The 23,544-nt window shown below is 41.4% G+C and overlaps 1 protein-coding gene across 6 annotated transcripts in view; it reads right to left on the bottom strand.

Moving 5' to 3' along the window:
• Window positions 1–805: 805 nt before the first annotated feature.
• SETD3 (SET domain containing 3, actin N3(tau)-histidine methyltransferase) overlaps window positions 806–23,544 on the bottom strand; it is an 86,248-nt gene continuing 63,509 nt past the window's right edge. For 2 of the 6 annotated variants that reach the window (XM_073998171.1, XM_045396962.3), the window contains 7 exons: window positions 17,183–17,241; window positions 16,256–16,370; window positions 9,508–9,582; window positions 8,192–8,358; window positions 7,216–7,301; window positions 3,166–3,326; window positions 806–2,198 (listed from right to left, as the gene is read on the bottom strand). In XM_073998171.1, the coding sequence (XP_073854272.1) occupies window positions 1,749–2,198; window positions 3,166–3,326; window positions 7,216–7,301; window positions 8,192–8,358; window positions 9,508–9,582; window positions 16,256–16,370; window positions 17,183–17,241 (1,113 nt within the window). In that variant the 3' untranslated portion in view covers window positions 806–1,748. Of the gene's footprint in view, window positions 2,199–3,165; window positions 3,351–7,215; window positions 7,302–8,191; window positions 8,359–9,507; window positions 9,583–16,255; window positions 16,371–17,182; window positions 17,242–23,544 lie in introns of all 6 variants that reach the window. The other 4 variants (XM_073998170.1, XM_045396961.3, XM_073998169.1 and 1 more) reach the window with 3 other exon arrangements.

Consider the following 23,544-nt stretch of genomic DNA (forward strand, 5'->3'; position numbering starts at 1 on the left):
ACCTCAAGTACTACAATGCTATTGCCTTTTAGAAATTAACACTAAGCTTTACAGACTATTTAATATTTTTGGTAAGGTATCTCAGGTGTAAGGATGATACGACAGGTGGCGATCACATGCTTCCTCCTGGTACACATCAACAACCGAGGAAAGGTACAGGCGTCAATGCCAGGAAATGTCCCAGTCTCACACAGACATGAAGCTGGCCTCCAGCACCCAGTCCAGCAGGTAAACTAACCTGCTGAGCAACGCAGGCAACGCCTCAAAGAGTTACATTTATCTCAGCTGTCAGGGGGGATGAGGCAATTGATCTGCAGAACTACGTCTTCCCCCAAGAGAAACTCCCAGAGCATCCTTAAGATGACCTGTGTTGCAGCAGCATTTATCAAACAGCTGGGGGAATAATTCACATTTTCAAAATCAGCAGTGTACTTAGGACATCAGAGACAATGTGAAAATTTGTGGTGAAGGAAAACTGGTATCACTAAACCTGAAAACTGGTGGCTTTCTGGAGACAGATCCCTCTCCCACCCCAAGGACATGGTCCCAACCTTTCACTTCCCCTAAATTCTAAGTATTCCTTTTCTTATGTTCCTGCTGCCTGCGCAGAAGGGCAGGCTGATGAGGGGGGCTCCTGCAGGCCTCTGGGCCCCACAGCTGTGCCTCAGTAGCCCCCAGGTTAGCACAGCCCAGGGCACGAGGTTTCTCAAGAAGATTCAAACAATGTTTGGGCAATAAGATGGTTTGTGTAAAAGCTAAACTCAAAGGGCCTGTCCCACTCCAAAAAAAGGAATAGACAAAAATATTAATCATGTTTTTTCTTTTAATAAGGGTTTTTACTCAAAAGTGTAGCTTTGAAAATCTCTAGCTTGTTGTGAAAACCAGGAAAGCCAGGGAGCTGCCTCACACTGCACACCACCACGTGAAGCTGTGGGCCGCTGTGTGTTTGCAAACTCTCCATTACCAAGGCTGGAATCAAATGCACCACTTTAAAATCAGAGCCAACATTTAAAATTAGGAGGATGATGCATGTCCTACTTTGATTCAAGGAGAAAGGACAAGTTCTTAGTACAGTAAAACAAAACACAAAAGTAAACAAATCTTTAGAAATCACTAGATATATAGATGTGTGTTTATATATATATATTTATATAATTAGGATTATCATCAACATTTCAAACTATTAAAAATAAGGTTGCCACCTTACCTTTGCTTTTGGTAATGGGGTGTTTTTTTTTTTTTTTAAGGAGAAAAACCAAACATTTTGCCCAGACTCTAAAGTTTCCCAACTTCCGTTCTGTTTTCTGCTGTGCAGCTTCCCCACCTTCACGCTGAATCCCCGAGTCCCACCACCAGCTCTGGCTGGCAGGAGGCAGAGCAAGCTTTCATTCTGGTCGTCAAGATGACAGGCCCACAAAAGCACAGCTGAGACAGGAACTGAATTCTTCCCCAGGAAGAAAATACCTATGCTCACAACAGGTCTGCAAAATCTCCCACAGGCACCTCTTCCCCCTTTCTTGTGGCTGTTTGTTAACTGGTTTGTTTTGCCTAAAAGCAAGATGGCAATCTTAATCAAAAAGGGAAGCTAGATTTTTAAAATAACTTAAAAAAACCATTTTTATATAAAGCAGCAAAAACATATCTTCCTCTCTGCAGAAAGAAAAATGTTAACAAGGAAACACAGCGATGTGAACGGACCGTCCATCAACTCCTGCTCCACTGGATCCCCCATCCAGCTTCACCTCGAGCTACTCCTTAACTTCAGCAGTGCTGTCTGAAGAAGATCCTTTGGCGTCTTCAACTGCTCTTTTACTTTCTTCTTGATTGAGATTTTCATTTTCGGACCTGGTCCCATTAGGGACAGAGTTTTCACCGTTTACAAGCCCGTTCTCTGTGGCCTGTGCTTTGCTGATGGCCTCTCTGATGTTCAAAGCATCCTGCACTCCAGCCTCCTCCTCGAGGTTTCTCAAGACCAGGGGGAGCCTCGAGTCCCCCACGCTGCTCTCCAACAGCCCAAGGTTACTCTCTTCATATTTGGGAAGCGGAGCCTTTTCCTCCATCTGCTGGCGGTAGAATTCCCGGTTGACAGCTGCACTCTTTACTGCTTTTTCCAAAATCTCTTTCTCACCTAAGCGCAATTTGATGGCCATTTTTGCACGAACAGAAAGATCCTGGTTTTTCAAGACGGATTTATCTTCCTGGAAAACAAAAAAGAGCAAAATTAATTACAAGAAGTCTAAATCAGCAAAACTATAGAGACAGAGGGCACCACGGCTGTGGCTGGGGACATGAGGGAATTTTTTGGGGTGACAGGAGGTTCTAACACTTGACTGGGCAGGTGGTCACATGACCAGACACTCACATCAAAATGTATGCTTCAGAAGTGTGCTTTTTATTGTATGTAAATTATATCTCAATGAAACTGTTACAAAACCAGAAATAAGAGCCTAAATCAAACAGTGCTACCCCATCTGTCAGGGAACTTCACTGATTTAAAACTCATCCTGTCCATCTTGGGCACTGATGTAGCCCCAGGGCAGCATGTGGGTGAATGGCAACAGTGAAGGAACGAATGAATGAGAAAGACGTATTTGAAGTTAGTGACTCAATAGTGAACTTAAAAAGCACAAATGAAAACGTTTGTGAAATCATGTGAATTAGAAATTATAAAAAAAGTATTAAATACTTTAAAAAATATATATTCTAATAAACAATGCCTAAATATGATTTTTTTTGTTAAACAAATGGAAAATTTCAAATGCAATCATTTTGCTAAACTATTAGAGTAGTTTAGAATTAACAAGAAATCTCTCATTAAACATCTCTTTTTTTTTTTGAGACGAGTCTTGCTCTGTCACCCAGGCTGCAATGCAGTGGCGAGATCTCGGCTCACTGCAACATCCGCCTCCTGGGTTCAAGCGATTCTGCTGCCTCAGCCTCCCGAGTAGCTGGGATTACAGACCACGCCCAGCTAATTTTTGTATTTTTAGTAGGGATGGGGTTTCACCAAGTTGGCCAGGCCTGTCTTGAATTTCTGACCTCGTGATCTGCCCTCCTCGGCCTCCCAAAGTGCTGGGATTACAGGCATGAGCCACCGCGCCAAGTCTCATTAAACATCTTAACAACACAACAAAGTTCAAATCCTCATTAATTTAGTCTAATTACCTCAATAGTTGTTTTGTATGTTTTTAAAAGAAGTGAGGCTCTATCTTCAAGAAACGTCCAAAGTTTGACCTCGTTGTCCCAGCTAACAGGAAATTCCGAGTTCCCCAAGGTGAAGATTCTATCAATAGCGCTGTCTCCCAGTAAGTGTTCTTTCAGTTCTTCTACAAGAAATACAAATGGCAATGCTAGGAGGAAAACACAGCACTCCTTCTCATTTGAACAAGTAATCCACCTTAGAAAACATTGTTTCCAACAATGTCATTTTCCCACAGTAAAAGCTGTCCCTGTGCAATGGGCCAGGACACTCCTAGATTCCCCAAAGTAGAGCAGAGCTAAATTTTGGGGAGCAACACCAGGTCAGGCCTTCTTCATTTGGAATCCAGATCAAGCCTTGGTAGCACTCCATTTTTCACTGTTTCTATGAGGGACACTGAGAGCCTTTAGACAGTTTCACAAGATACTTTTTAAAGACAGTCGACAGCCATGGACTCCCTATTTTGATAATACCCTTTTTGCTAGCCATAAGCTCAGTCACATCAACCCAGTCAAAAAGGACATTTAGGTGAACAATGTAAACAGTGAAAGGAACTAGAGCCACAACAATCCTGTGAGCCCATAACTGTAAATATGATTGGCACTTATTCTCGTAGGTGACCTGACCAAGCTATTTAAGCCATTTTTGTAACAAGCCACAAACTGAAAGAAACAAGAGCCTCAATCAAACAGTGCTACCATCAGGAGCACTATGAAAATCTGGGTTAACGGGCTGGGCGCGGTGGCTCACGCCTGTAATCCCAGCACTTCGGGAAGCCAAGGTAGGTGGATCACTTGAGCCCAGGCGTTTGAGACCAACCTGGGCAATGTGGCGAAATCCCATCTCTACAAAAAATACAAAAATGAGGCAGGTGTGGTGGTGCACACCTGTAGTCCCAGCTACTCAAGAGGCTGAGGTGGTGGATGCCTCCAACCCAGGAGGTGGTGACTGCAGTGAGCACTGCACTCCAGCCTGGGAAACCGAGCGAGACCCTGTCTCAAAAAAAAAAAAAAAAAAAAAAAAATCTTAGTTAATGAAAAATATGCCCATCTCTCTTACTTGTCAGGAATTTACATAGGAATTACAAATACACACAAGTGAACATCTCAATTATCTCCAAATATATTTAAGAAGAGGAAAGAATTCAGCAACTGCTCTTAGCATTTTATCTCCCGGCACATTATCTCCAAAACCAAAACAAGCCGATCCTATTCATGCTCAAGAAACAGACCCATGCTTCTTATGCGATTAGGAGACAGTGTCTCTTTCAGAGCAAAATGCCTCACAGCTGTCACTATTTACAATTCAAACTGAAGAACTGCTGCCAGCAAACCAAACTTTTATTAGTATTAGTTAGAGTAATTCAAAGATCCAGCAATTGTCTTGACATGACAAATTGTCTATGACTAGAGAGAAACTAAAGAGAATCAACAGACCTAAAAGGATTCCAGCAGTTTTAAGAAAACAGGCTATCTAATGTTCAAAAAAGAAGTTTATTAACTTGTATTTGTTAGTAAAGATCATGATGAAATTCAGGATTTTTAGTTTTGAGTCTTCATTTTATATTCTTTGTATACAACACGGAAGTTCTGGCTTTTTTTAAGCTTTCTTAGTGGTTGAAAGTTCTTTTCAAAGGCCCCCAATAGGAAGGTTACTGTTTCCTTCCCTCATCTCCTCTCTCAATCTGCCCAAGCTGCACTCTGCAACGATGGAAGCTGCAGGTGTGTGTGCGGCAGAGCTTTCTCTCCGCTCCTTTTTTAAAAGTGAAACTGGACTCATTTCACATTCCTGGAGAAATAAAGCCTACAAAAGGGGGAGTAAGACAATGTAGCATGTGGCCTGCCTGGAGAGCAGGAGCTGACTGGGAGCTCCTGCAGCAAGAACCCTCCTGAGCTTGCCTCCAGCACACAGGGCCTGCAAATTATCCCTGCCCCTCATTCTGGCCACCATGGTGTATGCTCACTCCAGAGAGAAAAGAGCCCAGTGCCCTCCACCCTCTCCCTGGCTCCTGCTCAAGCTCCTCCCTCTGCTAAAGGCCTTCAGCCACACCCCTCACCTCCTGCTCTACCATGTCCGAACCATCACTGAGCTCCAGGGTTTAACTCAAATGTCTTTCCTCCAGACCCCTAGAGTACTAACACTTTTTTCCATGTACTATGTTATTCTTGAACCAGTAGGAGCAACGTGGGATGTCCTGCGCATGGGCTCTGGAGTTAACAGAGCTGGGTTCTAAGTCAGGGTCATTACTTGCTTACTGAGCAACCTTGCCCAAGTTACTTATCCTCTGGGTTTTTTGTTTGTTTGTTTTTAGACAGGGTCTTGCTCTGTTGCCCAGGCTGGGGTGCAGTGGCAAGATCACGGCTCACTGTAGCCTCAAGCTTCCAGGCTCAATCAATCCTCCCACTTCCCAAAGTGCTGGGATTACAGCCATGAGCCACAGCATCCAGCCAACTTTATTCTCTTTTTTTTTCCCCCCAGCCGGGTCTTACTCAGCCTTTACCTCCCAGGCTCAAACAATCCTCCTACCTCAGCCTCCCGAGTAGCTGGGACTAGAGGCTTGTGCTACCACGCCCAGCTAATACTTATCCTCTTTGAAGTGGAATCTCTACATCAGTAAAATGGGAACACTTATCAATCAAGGCTGATGGGATTAAAATTAAGCATGTACCACATTTAGCATCATACCTGGCACACAGTGAATGCTTCACAAATTCTAGGAATATCATCACCATCACCTCTCTTAATTATAAATTCCTTGAGTATATGAACTGCAACATTTAATTTTGTATCCACATATAAGCAAGAAAAGCTCACAGTTAACTCCTTAACTCGTGTTCATTAAATTGAATTGATGAACCATTACCAAAGTACAAAAAGCACCAAAACTCCCACTTGAATAACTGTAAATCTAGGCGATAGGGTTGCTTGTAAGGAACAATGACTGTATCTCAGTTTGGGTTCTGCAGTTGGTGTGTGAACTGCCTCTCTCTGTTTTGGAACTAGGTTTTTTCTGCCTCCAGCATGACGTCAAGCCCTCGACTTGTGCAGCACTGCTCCCTGGATCCAGACATTAAAACCAAAGCCAGTGACCGCTGAGCACAGCAGCTTCCCCTGCATGGGCCACGACTGCTTCCTCCGACCAAGGAAGTGCTTGGGCAGCTTCCATCCAGAACACTTTTTTGTCTGTTCACTCAGTCAAACACTCATTTACTCATTCCTACTCAGTCTGTTCTGCACAGGATTTAAGGCAGTTTACAACAGCAACACACACACACGCACACACACACACTTAAAAATGAAACCTCAGGACCAGGAAATTTGTAAGATACATCTTAGTATGAAAAATAAAAACACAACCATGAGAGGTCAAATGTCAGTATAAGAAACCCCAAATGACTTGTTTTAAGCAAATGCAAAAGTAGATGCTCAATACATATACTTAACTCTTTCTGGGCCTGAAATAAGAGGCTGTAGCCAGGAACATTTTGTGTTCTACACAGATTCTGTTTGCAATGTTATTTACTCTAACAGGATGCTTGGCATTAAAATGCTTGCTGGCAATTTCAGATTTAGAATGCAGAGTAGGTTAACAAATAAAGTCCTACGGTCCACGTATGCCACAGCTGACTACACAACATCACAGGATCAACTGATCCTGAACTGCTCTATGTAAGTGAAAAAGACTAGTGCCCTGTGAGTGAAATGAGGCTCTGTCAGGCTACAATTGTAGAATTTTGATATATTTACCTGATCCAAGATGCTTTAAGTTTTCTTCAAATGCAGTTGAGAATTATTTGCGTATTACAAATTAATATTGACAACACATTGAGGATTTAATAAAACATTTCTAGGGTAAAATTAATCAATTTCTTCTTTCTCCAGTATTGCCATCTTGCCTCTTCCCAAAAGTATTGTAGTTTTAATCCACTTTACCTATAATCCGAACCCCTATGCTTTACACTTCCATGATTTAAAAATAAAAAAGTCAACATCTCTTTTTTCCTGAAATGACGTACCTTCAGTCATGCAGAATACTCGGAGAAAAGCCAAAAGCTGAGCAGAGATGGGCGGCTCCGTAAAATGCAACGCAAAAACGCTGGAACTGACAAAAGCAGAAAGCAGCATCAGTCACCCTGCTGCGGTTACCCACCTGCTCCAAAGTGAGATCCCTACAGTCTACAGCACGTGTGGTTGTCCTCAAGGAGAGCCGAGCTGGAAGATTCCAGCTCCTCATCTGAACTGTGAGCATGATTTTCAGCCCTTGCAAAAGGCCACAGGCTGGGGCGGATGGAGGTGGACATCCAGAATTGGAGTCCATCCTCGCCAGCTTTTCCGAGAGCCTGACAGCTGTAATCTCAGGTTGCACACAACACATTCAAAACATTAAACGTACACATGGTTTTTTAAAAGTGTTAACAATAATTTATGTTGAGTTCACACTTTAAATCATTAATCAAATATTGACAAGTTCAATAAAAAAAGGTCTGGATAATCCATTTTCATTAAGAATGGTTCCTCCATTCCCTGGAGAACTAATGAATCATAATTCCTGTCTTCTTTATCATTTTATGCCTCAAATGCAAGAAAATCTTAAGGAATTTAACTAGAAATTCTTGAAATCACTGAGGATCATGACTTCATTACAGAAACTAATGGTAGCAAAGAATTAAATGAAACAAATTGATCCAGGCCATTAACCTTTTCAAGGTGAAAGACATGAATGATACTAAAGTACTTATTTAACTTAATGAGGATTTCAGGCCATATCCCTCAGAACTGACTGTGAATGCGCCCAACAACACAATTATGTTTATCTGAAAACGCTGGTAAGTCACCGAGCGTCGCCATGGCTTAAATTTGCTGTGCCACAGGGATAAACGGATTAAGACAAACTACTGGAGAGAAGTTTTATTAACACACCAATTAAACACTATGCAACTGGAAATAGTTCAAGCACTGCAGGAAAGGGCTAACCGATGTTTTTCTACGTACGTGGGGATGCCGGCACGAGCCAAGACCTCGGCCTTCATGGCGTAGAGTCTGTCACTTTTACTCACTCCAAGCTTTATTTTCACTCTGTCGTGGGAGTTATTGTCAAAGAAAAAACCACTGTGGATCACAAACTCTGCATTGGATCGAGTGCCATAAAAAATGTAAATCTGAGATGCAGTAAAGAAAAAAGAAAAGGGCATGAGACAAACTTGGCGTGTATTCTTAACACAGGGCAGGGCAAAGGCTTAGTGCTCATATATTTAATGCTACTTTACATTAATGACACGAAATAGCTGAAAGTATTGATACACCTGTTTGGCACAGGTTGCAAGGGTGACGCCGTGCAATTTTCCCAACTTCCCAAACCGTCTGAGACCAAGCACCCACTTCCACCACCGCGTGGAGAGGCAAGACCAGGAGAAAGCACCACCAAAGGCCTTACTACTACTCAAAGGACCCCAGGTGCCTGGGGTCACCAGGCCTCTATTATAATCCTCTTCTTTCAAAGGACAGCAAGGCTATTTCTAGAAGACTGCATTTTAAAATTCACCAAGTTCTTCCCATCCTTTTAATACAGCAGGGTCTTTTCTGGAACTGTAAAGCAGTATCTGTCAGAAACTTATTTCTAGATCCTGTGGCAATTAATCCTGCACCTAGCAGGTGGGTTTATAAACTTTTCTAAAGAAGGAACAGATCAGTACTTTGCTAGACAAATATTTTTCATTTTGTCTCAACTGGAATGTCAATTACGGATGTGAGTTCCATGTCTGTACTGTCTGCTTGGGTGCAGACTGATAGAATGTGGGAATTTATAGACACATATTTTCAAACTCACCCAAAGGCTTACCCCTCCTCCCACCCAAACTACTAGATTAAAAAATCTGAGATTAAAGTGAAAGTGTAAGACAACAGATTCCCTTGCTTTTGCCCCTTAAATACTCTTATAAAGAAGGTTCTAATCAGTAGAAAAAATAAAGGCAACACAGTTTATGAAATTTTAAAAATTGTTTTAGTGTCATAACACACTTTATTTTAACAGTGTTATAAATATTTACAAATATTAGGCCAATTGTGCCAATAACTGTGTTTAAATACTTTTCTCTGTGGACCCAAAGCACAATGCAAAGCACAACAAGTGAGTGAAGCACAAGTGAACATGTGTACTATGGGTTCAGGTCTCAAGATGCGTTCCAGAAAAACAATCCTCAATTTGAATTCCACATTTTTTTTTCCTAAGTTCCTTTTTAAGACTACCAACACAGTTAACTTAGTGCCCAATGGCTGGTTCACATTTTGTGAGATGCCACGAGACCCACCTGCTCTCCAGCCCGGAAATCCTGCAGAGCCACACACTCACAGCGGTCATCTTCTAGGTTGTAACCGGTAGTGATCTAGCCCCGGGAGAAGGAAGGAAATGATGGTGAGGCAAACACGTGCACATTTCACTTAATCATGAACTGGTTTCTGGCAAACACATGCACATTTCACTTAATCATGAACTTGTTTCTGGCAATCAGAGGAGAAAGGGGATCCAAAGGTACCTAAAAGGGTGCATCTGAGTGCTTTGGAAAATGGGGCAAAGAACTGCTTGAGCACTGAGGTTAACTCTAGTTACATCAGAGATGATTATGCAAAATTACACACCTGAAATAAAGGAAGTACGGTTGGATAAAGAGACTGTACAGAGTATCACTTGCTGGACTCAACAAAACACAATCGCCTCTGGGCCTCCCTGGCAGCAGTGAGGGCAGTAAGCCCACAGGCCACGCCTCCCACAGGCGCACCTAAGCCTCCTTTCAGTTCACTGATGACCTGCACTACCCTCATTTGTTTGCAAGTATTATCTTTATGTAATGTTTGGCCATTAAGAAACCAAAGTGGGTTTTCCATTGGATAAAGAATCAGGGAAAACAAAAGCTCTATTTCTGAATTATGGATATATGATCTGAATTAAAGAAATTAAAACTTTCAAGCATGCAAAGGCAAAATAAAATAACTTTGTTGTTTCTTATTCCCTCTATTTCCGCTGAGAAATATAATGTGAGAGTTTCTAGGTCCATTAGAAATAAATATAGAAAACCCTCTCACTATACCGCAAAACTGCGTCTCCTTCTAAGCTCTCCTATCTTAGTGAAGGTCAGCCAATGTCATGGCCTCTGGACACAAGTTACAAGGAAACCCTCACATCTCACCTGGTCAGCATTTCATCTAGTAAATACTACCATTTGGATGACTTTCTTCCTCATTCCTCTGCGTGGCTACAGTCCTTATTCCTTCTCGCCTAGCTTGTTTTTTGCAAAAACCTTCCAACTTTTGGGACCTAGTCTCAAAATCCAATACTGTCCTTCCGGAGTTGCTAATTGTACGATGTCACTCTCCTGTTCAATATCTTCCTATGATTCCGCTCTGCCTTTGGAATAAACCCCAAGTTCCTGAGCACGGCCAAATACGGAGGCAGCTCATGCTTCCCTCCAGCTTCAGGAACTGCCACCCACCTGCCGCCCCAGTTCCCTCCGGCCTGACAGTTCCTTCTACTCCTGTTGTGGCCTGGCTTCTCGGGGAACCCCTCCTCACCCCACCTTCCTGCGCACTCCCACAGCCCAGTCCTTACACCCTCCAGCCCAAGTCACGTCATCTGTGCACCTGTCTCCCCGTCAGTCAGACTTGAAAGCCAGAGCCCCTTGTTGATCTCTGTGTCCTGAGTGCTCAGCACGCAGAACCTAAAACCTGAAGTGGCCTTTGGGAATATTCACGTGATGCATGAACCCCCAGGGGAATGGAAAGGGTCCCCAGCTTCTATTAAAAGCTCCTTCTCAGAGTCCTGTCTTTTAGAGCAGCGCCCAATCTCTTAGATTGTCTCTTGATGGTCACTGATTACTTTTTGATCTACTCTTTTTTTTTTTTTTTTTTAGAATGCTTTTTTTTTTTTTTTTTTTTTTGAGACAGAGTCTCGCTCTGTCGCCCAGGCTGGAGTGCAGTGGCCAGATCTCAGCTCACTGCAAGCTCCGCCTCCCACCATTCTCCTGCCTCAGCCTCCGAGTAGCTGGGACTACAGGTGCCCGCCACCTCGCCTGGCTAGTTTTCTGTATTTTTTTTTAGTAGAGACGGGGTTTCACCGTGTTAGCCAGGATGGTCTCGGCCTCCCAAAGTGCTGGGATTACAGGCTTGAGCCACTGCGCCCGGCCTGACCTACTCATTTTATCCTGGAGAATCAAAGACTCACAGCAGCCACAAGCGCTCCTTGCTAATAAGGCATCAACAGCTTGGATTCAAAAGATGACTTTTGAGTCTAGGGAATGGCATTTTGGGATGGAAGGCCATATAACACGAATCTTTAAACTCAATATCCCAAGAATAAATATGGTTTATTAACCATATGTCTAAGAGTCCTTCAAGGTTCTGATCTGCAAAGACCAATGAGAAATAGGCAGCAATGAGAAATAAATGAAGCCAAGTATTCTAGAACATTTCACTCGCAGAACATTTTAAACACTTCAATTGTATTCAAATCAACTCCAGGAAGTTCCTGCCCAACACTGGATGTACTTTTCTGACCCCAAAACATCACCTTGACAACAAAGTGGAATGAGAAACTGCCCATATGGGAAACTCCCAGGAGGAAATCCAGGCACTCCAGGGTGCTGGCGGTACAGGTACACAGGGACCTGCCAGCAGCACAAACAGGAGGAAAGTTAGAGGAAGGAAGAGAAAATTGAGGGAGATTGTGGAGAAAGGATTATGGGTGTTTAAGGGTATTTTACAGATTATTTCCCACTCTCGGCAGACATCAAGCTCCAAGATATGGCTTAACATGTCCACAGCAACCCTGACAGGCAAACAGGCTGGATCCTGCCCCAGTCTGTAGCCCTTTCTCAGCAGGGGTCAGAACGTTTGGAGGCTGAGTGTCTAACTTCTTTGTGTGGCACTGCCAAACACTTCCTCTAGGATGGTATCAAAAGTGTGTCTCAATGCAAAGAACTGCAGGCAGAAGCACAGGCCTCACCTTTCCTTTGCGTGAAGCCAGGTTTCTGGAGGACTCTCTCAGAGCAGAGCCCTCCCAGGGCAGGCCTGCAGAGGGGTCTTCCAAGGCTGTTAGGACCCCACTGCTCAGCAAGGGCCTTCTGGCAGGAGCCCCAGGAACTTACCACCTACGCCCAGAAATCTGCAGCCACTGACCAGGTCTGACTTGAAGCCCAGACTAGGAAGGGAGGGTTTGGGAGGGCCAGGGCTGGTGCAGGGGCAGCCTCCTGACGTCAAGCAAGGACAGGGTCCTTCCACCTCCTTCTTGCCCAGCTCCACGTGCCGCTTCCTGCCTCCCACACTGCCAGCTAACTTCCCTTCTACAAATATTGAGTGTCATCCTATGCCAGGCCCTAACCTAGGCAACTGGAAAATGGCATGAAAAATCTCAGTCCCTACCCATAGGGACATCTAGTGGGAAAGAGACATAGGGAGAAAAAAAATTTATTATACGTATATATAAAAGCACGTGGAACTGAGAATAGCCCCACAGGAGCCTCAAGTGTGCCCAGGGTAGGTGAGCGGGTGGCAGCCGGAGTTTGTTGGCAATGCTGGAGGAGGAACCCAGCAGGGAGTGGAAGCCTCCAGCAGCTCCACGGAGCCCTACTCCCTGAAAGCCACCTCCTGCCTGCGGCGCACACCACTCACATCTGTGGCTGGTTTGGTAACTCGACGGCACACTTGGTGCACAGCTGTGTTCTATTTTACATATTAAAAGTAACATAGGAGGAGGAGCATGATATACACACACATACATTCCTAAGATGGGAACAGAGGGAAGATCTGTAGATCATTTACATTTTCTTTTCTGTGTTTTTCAAATTTTCTTCAACAAATATGTATTATATTGATTTCATGGTGGAAGGGGGAAAAAGTAATACAGGGTCATCAAATAAAATTTGGAAAATATTTTTAAAACACAAAGAAAAAACAGATCACAATCACGTTAACATTTTGGTTTATTTCTGATCTTTTTGCCTAGGCGTGGGGTTTTCACACTCATTTATTCACCACTCATGAATTCATTAAAAAAATACCAGGCACAGGGATATAGCAACGAACAAAACAGACCCTCCCCCAAAATCACCTGCGTTCATGGCTCTTCCATTCTAATGGGAGGCAGGGGGTGAACCAACAATAGTTTGTTTAAAAGGCAGAAACAGAGGATCTGGACAACAGAGGGAAACGCAACAGGACAGGGCAGCCGGGTGGGTGGGCTGGAGGCGCAGTCATTCTACACAGGGTGCTCAGGGCAGCCCCGCTACAGGAGGTCTACGAGCGAGTCCCATAAGTGCCTAAGGAATGGGGGGTTTTAGGCAGAAGTGACAGCAAGAGCGAAGGAATCTGCTGGTGTCTGAGGAACAGCGGGGAACCAGAGGTGAGTCAGACCTGTGTGCACGGAGGGTGTGGGGGGACAGGCTGTTCGGAGAGACTTGTCTGCTATTGTAAAAATGGACTTTTGAGACTGTCAGACTCATCTAAATCTAAATGTTTTAGATTTTCTTTTCAATATACAAACAGAAGGACCTTGAAAAAGAACTTCCCTCCGTTGTGCTTGGATTTCCAGCTGCCCTTTCATCCCGCCTGGTAGAGTCGCAGATCCAAATGCAAGCACTGATTATTCCAACATGCTCTCTGTAAGGGAACTAATACCACCGTCTATCAGTCACTTAGAAGTGTCCTTCTCATATCAACCGAAAAACGCTCAACAAAGGAAACCTGCTGCTTACATTAAGTTTGAACAAATCATGCAAGATACAAAGATACGTTGTTTCTTCCAGCTTAGTACCATACCTTATAACCCTTTCTACATTTATTTCTCTGAGTGGCTAGGAAATTAGTTCATATTCACCAGAATCTCTAGCCTAGGTGTTCATCCAGCCCCTTACTTTCTTTAGCATTTCCTTGCTGTCACTGGTTTGGAATTACTGTTACTGACTTGATTCTTCTGTTTCTACTACCATAATCAGGTTTTTGGGATATTGTTAGAAGCAGACAGCGTTGCTGGGTTACAAATTCTACCTACTCCCTGAGTGATAGTCAGGGTAGACTGACAATAAGAAGATGATCGTCAGGATAGACGCACACAAAAAAGAAAATCTCTTGTCTTAAAAGGCGAGCCTTGATTTCAAGACTTTATTTTTAAAAAGACATTAACTGTAACACGTATCATATACAACTCTGTAGCGTTAAAATAGAATTTCTCAAATTCTACCCCAGAAAATTTCCCATGAAGTCTTAAAATTACAATGGGAAACAGTTCAACAAGAGTGCAGAGTGCAGAATGTCAGGAACATAACCACTGTAAGACAAAGTGCCAGCATCCTGAATAAACCTTCTACAGGTTAGCACTGTTTCTGCCAGGACTGTGGCAGGTTAAAAAGTACGTAAGTCGTATTAGGGAAAATACAGCATTGGTTGTCATTAATTTATTACTTTTAGATAAACCTTTTTTTTTCTTTTTTTTTAACATTTGGTAGGGGGAAAGGAATTGTTTTATCCCATTTACATGGAAGCCAAATAAAAATCAAATGTGCAGACGAGTGTGTGAGGTGCCAATGGATGGAAGCTTTGCTAGGGACCACGGTGGCCTGGTGGTGGTCTCAGTGCCACCAGGTGGGCCATGAGGCTGGGGGTAGGGCACTGCTCACCTTACTACAGAGGCTCCTGTGTTAATTCTTTTTGTTTAGAGTAAAACCAAGCATTATTGCTTTAATTTTATTAAAAAGAACTCTAATAATTGAGTTTGAGAAAAAATGATCCAATTCAAAAAAAGAAAAAGAAAAATACTACAGTCAGGTATTAAAAGCTATTTGAAGATTTTTTTAATTTCAAGCTTATGATCAATTAAAAATACCTCTGAGGAAAAAGAAAACAAAAAATGTAAAAGTATATTCAATGAAAATAAGTTATAAAACACGCTATTATGTCTTAGTATTTATTACTAATTAAATTAAGCATATCTAAAGGCAAAAATGTAATTACAAAAGTGGAACTATTCTTTCTTGCCACAATTTAAATACTTTTAAGATTCAAGAACATACTTGTTGCTAGACCTTCCCAAATTAGCACTAGGATATTCTGCCTTCAGTGTCTGGCGCACACTACGTGTGTTCTGGCCATTCTGGGGAATTCAATGTGAAATAATCATTCACGGCATTTCTTTATTCTATTTATAATACTGCTAATCACAAGGAAAGCTGACAGAGAAAAGATGAATATAAAACCTAATCAAACCAGTATACTAGTATAAAGTATGATATTTCAAAATGATCCGAAATGTATCATATTTCTGCCTACTAATATCAGGACATCTTCATCAGACAACTCTCTCACAGAGCACAGAGCGCTTCACCCATGCTGCTGCCTGGAATCCGAAGAATGTGGAGAAACAGCCAGCCTCCCCCTCTTCCCAGCTGTGGGAAACCATAATAATACAATTTCCTCCTCCCCAGGCTTCCCAGGTGTGATGATGCCAGCTGACTCCTGCATTCAAGGGCAAGGAGCCGAAGGCACCAGCCCCTCCTCCCACCCCACAGGCCCTGTAACAAAAACAGGTTCATAAACATGGTCAGGGGAAGGGACGGGGACGAGAAAGAATCAAAAGTACAGAACTGGAAACAGACAGTCAGCAAAGAAGACACAAAAGGAAAAATGAGAAATACGATTTTTTCCCCCAATAAATGAGCATTTTAAAGAGAATAAGTAAAAAGAAACTTTGGTTTAGTCTGTGGTACAATAAGATAAGAAAATGAATGCTGAGGCTGGAATTATGGCTTAGCAAATACATGTAGTTCACTGTGGCTTTTGAAAATGGTATAAGATTCAAGCTCCCAGTTTTCCGTATTAGTCAATGCAGTAAAAGAAAAATACCAGCTTCTATTTGTGGGTGGTGGGGAGGAGTGGCCGGTTTGGTTTTGTTTGTTCCTTTTGAAGGGAGGCAGCAGGGGGGAGTAGATGGGTAGGTGGAATAACAGCCCCCTCCCAAAGCTTAGCAACAACAGCCTCCCAGATTCAACACAACACAGGAGAAGAGGTCGTTACCAGGCCGTTGGTGTGGTTACACATGTCCCATAAAGGAATCAGAGCCAGGGTCACCCGGGAACCATCCTCTGTGGGAATTTGGTTTTGCCTCGTCATAACAGAAGAGACTGCCCACCTACAACAAGACAAATGGTGATTTAAGGTTGGAACATTTAAAAGCCAATTGCAGTAAGAAATAACATAACCAAAAATTTAGGTTTGACCTCTTACAAACGTACAAAGTCTTTTCCTAAGTAACAAAGGTAATGTTTGGTCTTCATCATCATTTAAAAACAAACCCAGGGTTTTAAAAAGAGCCAGGGGAAATGCAGGACTGAGTGCTTAAGGGAGACTGTTCCCAAGAGGCAGAGCCGGAAAGAGGGCTTTGCGCAGGGCTCAGGCCCCTTCCTGGGTCTCCATGACTCAAAAAACCTACTCCCCTACACCCCCCAACCCAACCCGCTTTTGCCCAAATGCTGACTCTGCACCTATTTTAAGCCTCACTGAAAAGCAAACCATAAAACTCCTTTCTGATCAGAAATCCTCTATGAATTGTAAGAAATGTAAAACGTGACTTTTTTATTACACTGTGCAGTGAATTAAATCTCTCCGTTCAAAAAAAGTCCCCATTTTACACTAACAGAGTCTTTTTTAAATAAGAAAAGAAAAATCCATAGGACCACCCTACACTAATGTTAATCTCAAGTAGCATTTGGCTACCTCAGCTAATCCCCTGCCATGACAGGTTAATGGCAATTTCTACGTGGCTATGAAAATGCCGATACTCATCCAAGCTGCTCATGATAACTTCTGAAAGATGAGCTCTGTTCGGACGCTTTAATGGTCACAGCAGGTCACTTCTCACTGAAGCCTTTCCCTCCCTTCCAGGATCCCACTTCACTGAGAAACCACCCCCAACACACAGGCACACACACAGCCCACACCAACCTGTAGTCTTCATAAGTGAAAGAATCCTTCAAGGGCAGTTTGTTGGCATGAGGATGGGTCTGGGAATTAGAAGTTTTAGAAAGCAGAGGTGAAAAGAGAAAAAGGGAAAACAGAAATCAGTCAGCGGAATTTCATTATTTAGCTGCCTAACAGATCCTAACAAGAGCCAAATGAAGCAGGCGGCGTCCAGCCGCGCTACAGAGGGATCATCGCGCTGTTATGCTCTCATACATCACTGTCAACTTAATTTGTTGTGCCCAGCAGCCGCCATAAATCTGCTTCTTCATATTTCGATACTAGCACCCACGGACACCGCGCAAAACACAATTTAAGGTGGACCAACTTTACAAAAGGCAGGCACACCCACGCGATGAGCACTGGATTTAAGCAGAAACGCGAAGCCGCCCAAGCCAGGTCTGTCCTGGCCCCGCTCTGTACCTCATGCCATGATGTACCACACAGGCCTTCTGAGAGGGTTCAAATCCCATGTCAACAAAAGGAACAATTAAAGGCACTCTAATCAGTTGGAAGCTCTTTCATTTCTCTCTGACTTAAGTCATTTGATGGGAATCAACTTGGTGTTTGCACATGAATCATATACGCGGCAAATGCGGATCAAGCATGGAAAATCAGAAGTGCAGGTTTGTGAGATTATAAAATAAACTTCACAAACACACAGGATAACGACAACAGATCAGCATATTTAAATTTTACTTTTTTCCTGGACAAGAGAATATTGGTAAAAATACTAAAACTTCACTTTTAAGAGAAATTATATAGATTTCATATTCTCTCTTTACCATGTCCCCCACCTTAGGCCTTTCAAGCACTTAAAAACTTTGTCTCAATTAAGAAATTAAAAGCTGTAACAGTATAATTTTAATCTTCAGTTTCAATTACAGTCTGATAGATTGTAGTATGTGATCAAACGAACAAATGGTTATTTCTGAGATACAAATGAAATCCTGCTGAAGCCAGGTCTCCACACCAGTTAATGCAGGAAGCTCCATGTAGCCTGCAGTTTTCACTCCTGATGCATTGGCATCACAAGTGCACTGTAATTTATCATCGCTCACTGTAATGTACTCGCTGGCACCCTACACAGGACAGTAGGGGATGAGGTAAAAGTAGCTAAAACCGTAAATCAATTAGAAAACAAAAGCTTGTGCTCAGTGCACAATTTTAGGCAAATCATGTATTACAAAAGGCTGCCAATTGGGTGTTAGCTCCCAGGTGCCCATCTCTCCCCCTTGAGTCTTTTAGCCCAGTTTTAACCCTTTGAAAGAAATGTCAAAATATAAAAATATATTCACATAATTTTTTTTTTTTTTTTGAGATGGAGTCTCGCTCTGTTGCCCAGACTGGAGTGCAGTGGCACCATCTCAGCTCACTGCAACCTCAGCCTCCTGGGTTCAATGGATTCTCCTGCCTCAGCCTCCCAAGTAGCTGGAACTATAAGCATGTGCCACCACACCCAGCTAATTTTGTGTGTGTGTGTGTGTGTTTTTAGTAAAGACGAGGTTTCACCATATTGGTCAAGCTGCTCTCGAACTCCTGACCTCGTGATCCTCCCGCCTTGGCATTCCAAAGAGCTGAGATTACAGGCATGAGCCACCACGCCCAGCCGGCTATTCACATAATTTTTAAAATGTGTTCTGTGATAAAAATGAAATTAATACAGGCATATTGTAAGTCAACATATAAAATAACATACTGTCCAGGGGCATTTTCTAGCTGATACAGGAAGATGGGGAAACCCTACGGCAGGAGGGGGCTGGGAGGATCACCAACTTGGTGAAGACAGGTGAGAATCCTACAGGATTGAAGCTTCTCACTCCCTTTTCTTTTTTTTTTTTTTTTTTAATTTTATTTATTATTATTATTATACTTTAAGTTCTAGGGTACATGTGCATAACGTGCAGGTTTGTTACATATGTATACTTGTGCCATGTTGGTGTGCTGCACCCATCAACTCGTCAGCACCCATCAACTCGTCATTTACATCAGGTATAACTCCCAATGCAATCCATCTCCCCTCCCCCCTCCCCATGATAGGCCCCAGTGTGTGATGTTCCCCTTCCCGAGGACATAGGCATGGGCAAAGACTTCATGTCTAAAACACCAAAAGCAACGGCAGCAAAAGCCAAAATTGACAAATGGGATCTAATTAAACTAAAGAGCTTCTGCACAGCAAAAGAAACTACCATCAGAGTGAACAGGCAACCTACAGAATGGGAGAAAATTTTTGCAATCTACTCATCTGACAAAGGGCTAATATCCAGAACCTACAAAGAACTCAAACAAATTTACAAGAAAAAAACAAACAACCCCATCAAAAAGTGGGCAAAGGATATGAACAGACATTTCTCAAAAGAAGACATTCATACAGCCAACAGACACATGAAAAATGCTCATCATCACTGGCCATCAGAGAAATGCAAATCAAAACCACAATGAGATACCATCTCACACCAGTCAGAATGGCGATCATTAAAAAGTCAGGAAACAACAGGTGCTGGAGAGGATGTGGAGAAATAGGAACACTTTTACACTGTTGGTGGGATTGTAAACTAGTTCAACCATTATGGAAAACAGTATGGCGATTCCTCAAAGATCTAGAACTAGATGTACCATATGACCCAGCCATCCCATTACTGGGTATATACCCAAAGGATTATAAATCTCTTTTCTTTGTAACAGATGAAATGCAAGGTTATGTTCTAAGAGTCCTAAAAATGTTTTCAATTTAATTATTAAACTTAACCACATCAGTGTTCAGGTCTTTCCTTACTAAAGTACAAATTGGTATATAAGAACTACCCTTCCCCAAAAAACTAACTTGATCACAAGAAATACCACAAAAAAACTTCAAAAGTGTAAAGAAAAGGAATTCCATTGCTAAAATTTCCTTTCACTTACAATAAAATGAAACTTCGCATTACCCGATCAACTGGGAACTTTGCACATCCTGCCTGTTTTCATACTCTAGGAAATGGGAAAGTGTCGTTTTTGTTATTTTTACAAATTTTAATTCATTTAAACTGTAGAATTAAACTGTAGGAAGTTAGTAAGTTCCATTGCTAAATCTCTATGTCTAAAAATTTGAAACCCCCACTAAGAAGTTTGACTTATGAAACAGCAGAAAGGATGACAATATTCAAAACCGGAATGCTACATCTCGAAATGCTAAATCTAAAAATAACTTGAAGTGTCTTCTAACTCTCAAATATCTTTAAGTAGCCTTGGACCCTACACGACTATCCAAACATGGGTGATCTCTGTCAAGAGACGGAAAATTAACTCTTCAAAATGTTTCTCTTCCTGCTATTCATACACACTTCTTACCCAACACATAAGCCCATGCTCACAGTCAGGATGAAATCATTTAAATAAAAAAAAAAGACTCAAGAAAAAAATGTGTCAATGCATTCTTCAGTTAATTCTGAAGATCATTTTGGCTGCATGGTTACATAATATTTGCAGAATCTGTTAGAAATAGTTGTTCTTATCTTCTTAAGAAATAGGGTGTACACAGTGTACATAATTCTGGTTAAAAAAAAGATTCTGCCACTGACACATGCACTTAACAGTGACACTGAAGCAAAATGTGACACTAAGGGAGAAAGGAAATAACTTTCGCTCCACAGAGCTCTCACTACTGTGACACTACCGCCACCTACTGGCATCTTGGGAGAGTAGACTACAGTCACAGAGTTCTTGGTATTTCCCAGCGCAAGGCCTTTAAAGCAACTTACTGTAAACCAAAACTGGGCTTATCAAAAACAGCTACTACTTCAGCTTTACCCAAGTAAAATTTGGTTTCTAAAAAGAAAAATCTCTGCTACCTCTAAAAACTATTATATAATAATAGTTTTATAAGAATCTTGAGACATTCAAATATCAAAAATATTCGTATGTAAAAAATATTTAATTTTGAAAATAAATGCTTTTACTTATTCTGAAGAAGTGAACAAGGATAAAACAAATGTCCATCCCAAATAATTTTCATTTAAGCTCAGACAATGACTGTATTAAAAAAAAAAAAAAAAAAAAAAAAAAAAAAAAAAACTTTTTCCCTGTTAAAGACCAAGTTAAAACACATCTTCCAAAAATTATTAATCTGAAATTACTGGAAAGTTCCTAAAATATCCTTAGATGAAAATATTTAAGCTTATACATTATACAGAGGATAACTGAGCTTTCCTCACTTACTGAAGCAAAGTGGTGCTTATATAGGTTTTGTTGATCACAATAGCCTTTTCAATAGAAGATATTCCTAGCTTGCACTTTAAAAATAAAAATGTAGAATTAAAACAGAAAACATACTCTCTGCAGCCAATTGGTTTTAGCTTCCAAACCAATTGTAACTGTAGATTCCAAAGACACAGACACACACGGGATGCGTGAGGAGGGTCCCTGAGAAGCTTCTGCCTGCCACTGTCAGAAATAGGACAGTAAGAGGGCCTGTCAGGCACGGGGGCCCAACAGCAGCAGGCGACGGGGTCTCCTGAAGCGGTACCTCCTCTCAGCCCACACCTCCCAATAAATACAGGCAGATAAACTAGCCATGGATTTTCTCCAGATTTTTTAAGTGATTAATATTTTTACTTTCTTGAGCACAATAAACACATGAAGATGGAGAAATGAACCATTGCCGTGGCTCATAATCAGGCCTGAAGCACTACAGAGCCAGGCAACCCAGGGACGCACTCTTCCCCTTCCCTCTTCCAGCAAAAGGAGGCATTCCATGTGAGACACAGTAATATTGTACCGAGTACAAAATAATCACTATGTTTGGGAAAGATTAATATCTAAAATTGTTTGTTTGGCTTCAATAAAAAAGAGCAATATTGCTAAATATGTAAGTATGACATTTTGAAGAATTTACCATATTGCATGGGTCTGGTAGCTATGCTTAAGGAAATTAAAAACCACTACAGTCAGCATATTTGATCCTTATTAAAGTTCTGTCTTGAACTATCACTCACATAAAACAAAAATAAACCAAGAAGAAATTTAAATAAAACCTATGGATTACAAGTGTTTGAAGATGAAAAAATGAACAATATTCTGGCTTTAAAAAATTGATTTAGCATGCAGCTTCTCTTTATAGTCCCTTGATAAAAATGAAATCTCCCTAACAAACACTTAATAAAACCTGTCAATATCTCTGGAAAGAAAAATGACACAAATGCATTAAGTATTAAATACCCTTGGAAAAAGTCACATATTCCATGAATTTTTGATGTACTATCTTGACATTAATGTAAAACCTTGATATTTATAATTGACAGATATTTAATAAAGTATAAAAGAAGATGGCTGCTGCGTGGCATGCAAATGTTCCAGGGTGATCAGAAATGAGAGATACAGACATGCACTTAAACTAAACAAACAGTTAATATGTGTTACACAAATCAGCAGCAGGCTTATTTTAAGCTCATACAACAAACCTTTGTGGAGAACCAAAATAAGCAGAATTCATTATTATGTGAATCCCTAATTCAGAAACATCTAGTACATGAAACAGCTTTGAAACATTAACAGCTCTGCACAGGAACAAAATACATTTGAGTTAAGCCTTTTTTGTTTTTCGTGTTTTTTAAACATTTAACAATAAGCATTTTTAAAATAAAATAAAGGTAAGTATTTCCATAAATATATGGAGAGGAAGTTCCTAAAACAATTCTCAAAAGACCATATTTAACCTAAAGATAGATTCAAAATGCTCCAAAGAAAAAAATATATATATTAGAACACACAAGTGGCCTCTAGGACACAAACATTTCTTAAAATCAGATATTCACTTTCCTAAAGAATATTCTTCTCTACCTAGACTGATTTTTAAAGAAAAACAGGTTGAATATATTAATCACCTTCAATGAGGCATTTAACTATACAAAAAGGAAAGTTGCTCATAGAAATGACTCTTCTAAATACTGTATGTTAAAGAATTTACATCCTGCCATAATGCATAATTATTAATTTCAAAATATGTTTATGGAAGAGTTCAGTGACTCTGCCCTGTTGGATGACTATAGTATCAGAAATGACAAAATATAATTTAGAAGTTGTACCTAGCTTGTTCTGATAAAAAACCGTAACACCATGCAATTAAATTTTTCTGACTAAAATCCAGCAGGATCGTGTTTTGCTTTACTCCTTAAGAATATATTAAAAGAGATAGTCAGGGGCTAATTAGCCAGGAACAGACATACCTAACTACAGGAATGGTTTCATTTTCCTTCCTTCTGCAAGAATGAGATCAGTCACAAACTCTCACATTTGGCCTTTTGGGGTGGATGCAATTTTGTAAGTTTCAGAAACGTGACCCTATCTCACATAACCAAGAGATCTCTGGT

This window comes from Macaca fascicularis, chromosome 7, assembly GCF_037993035.2.
Source record: "Macaca fascicularis isolate 582-1 chromosome 7, T2T-MFA8v1.1".
Taxonomy (NCBI): Eukaryota; Metazoa; Chordata; class Mammalia; order Primates; family Cercopithecidae; genus Macaca; species Macaca fascicularis.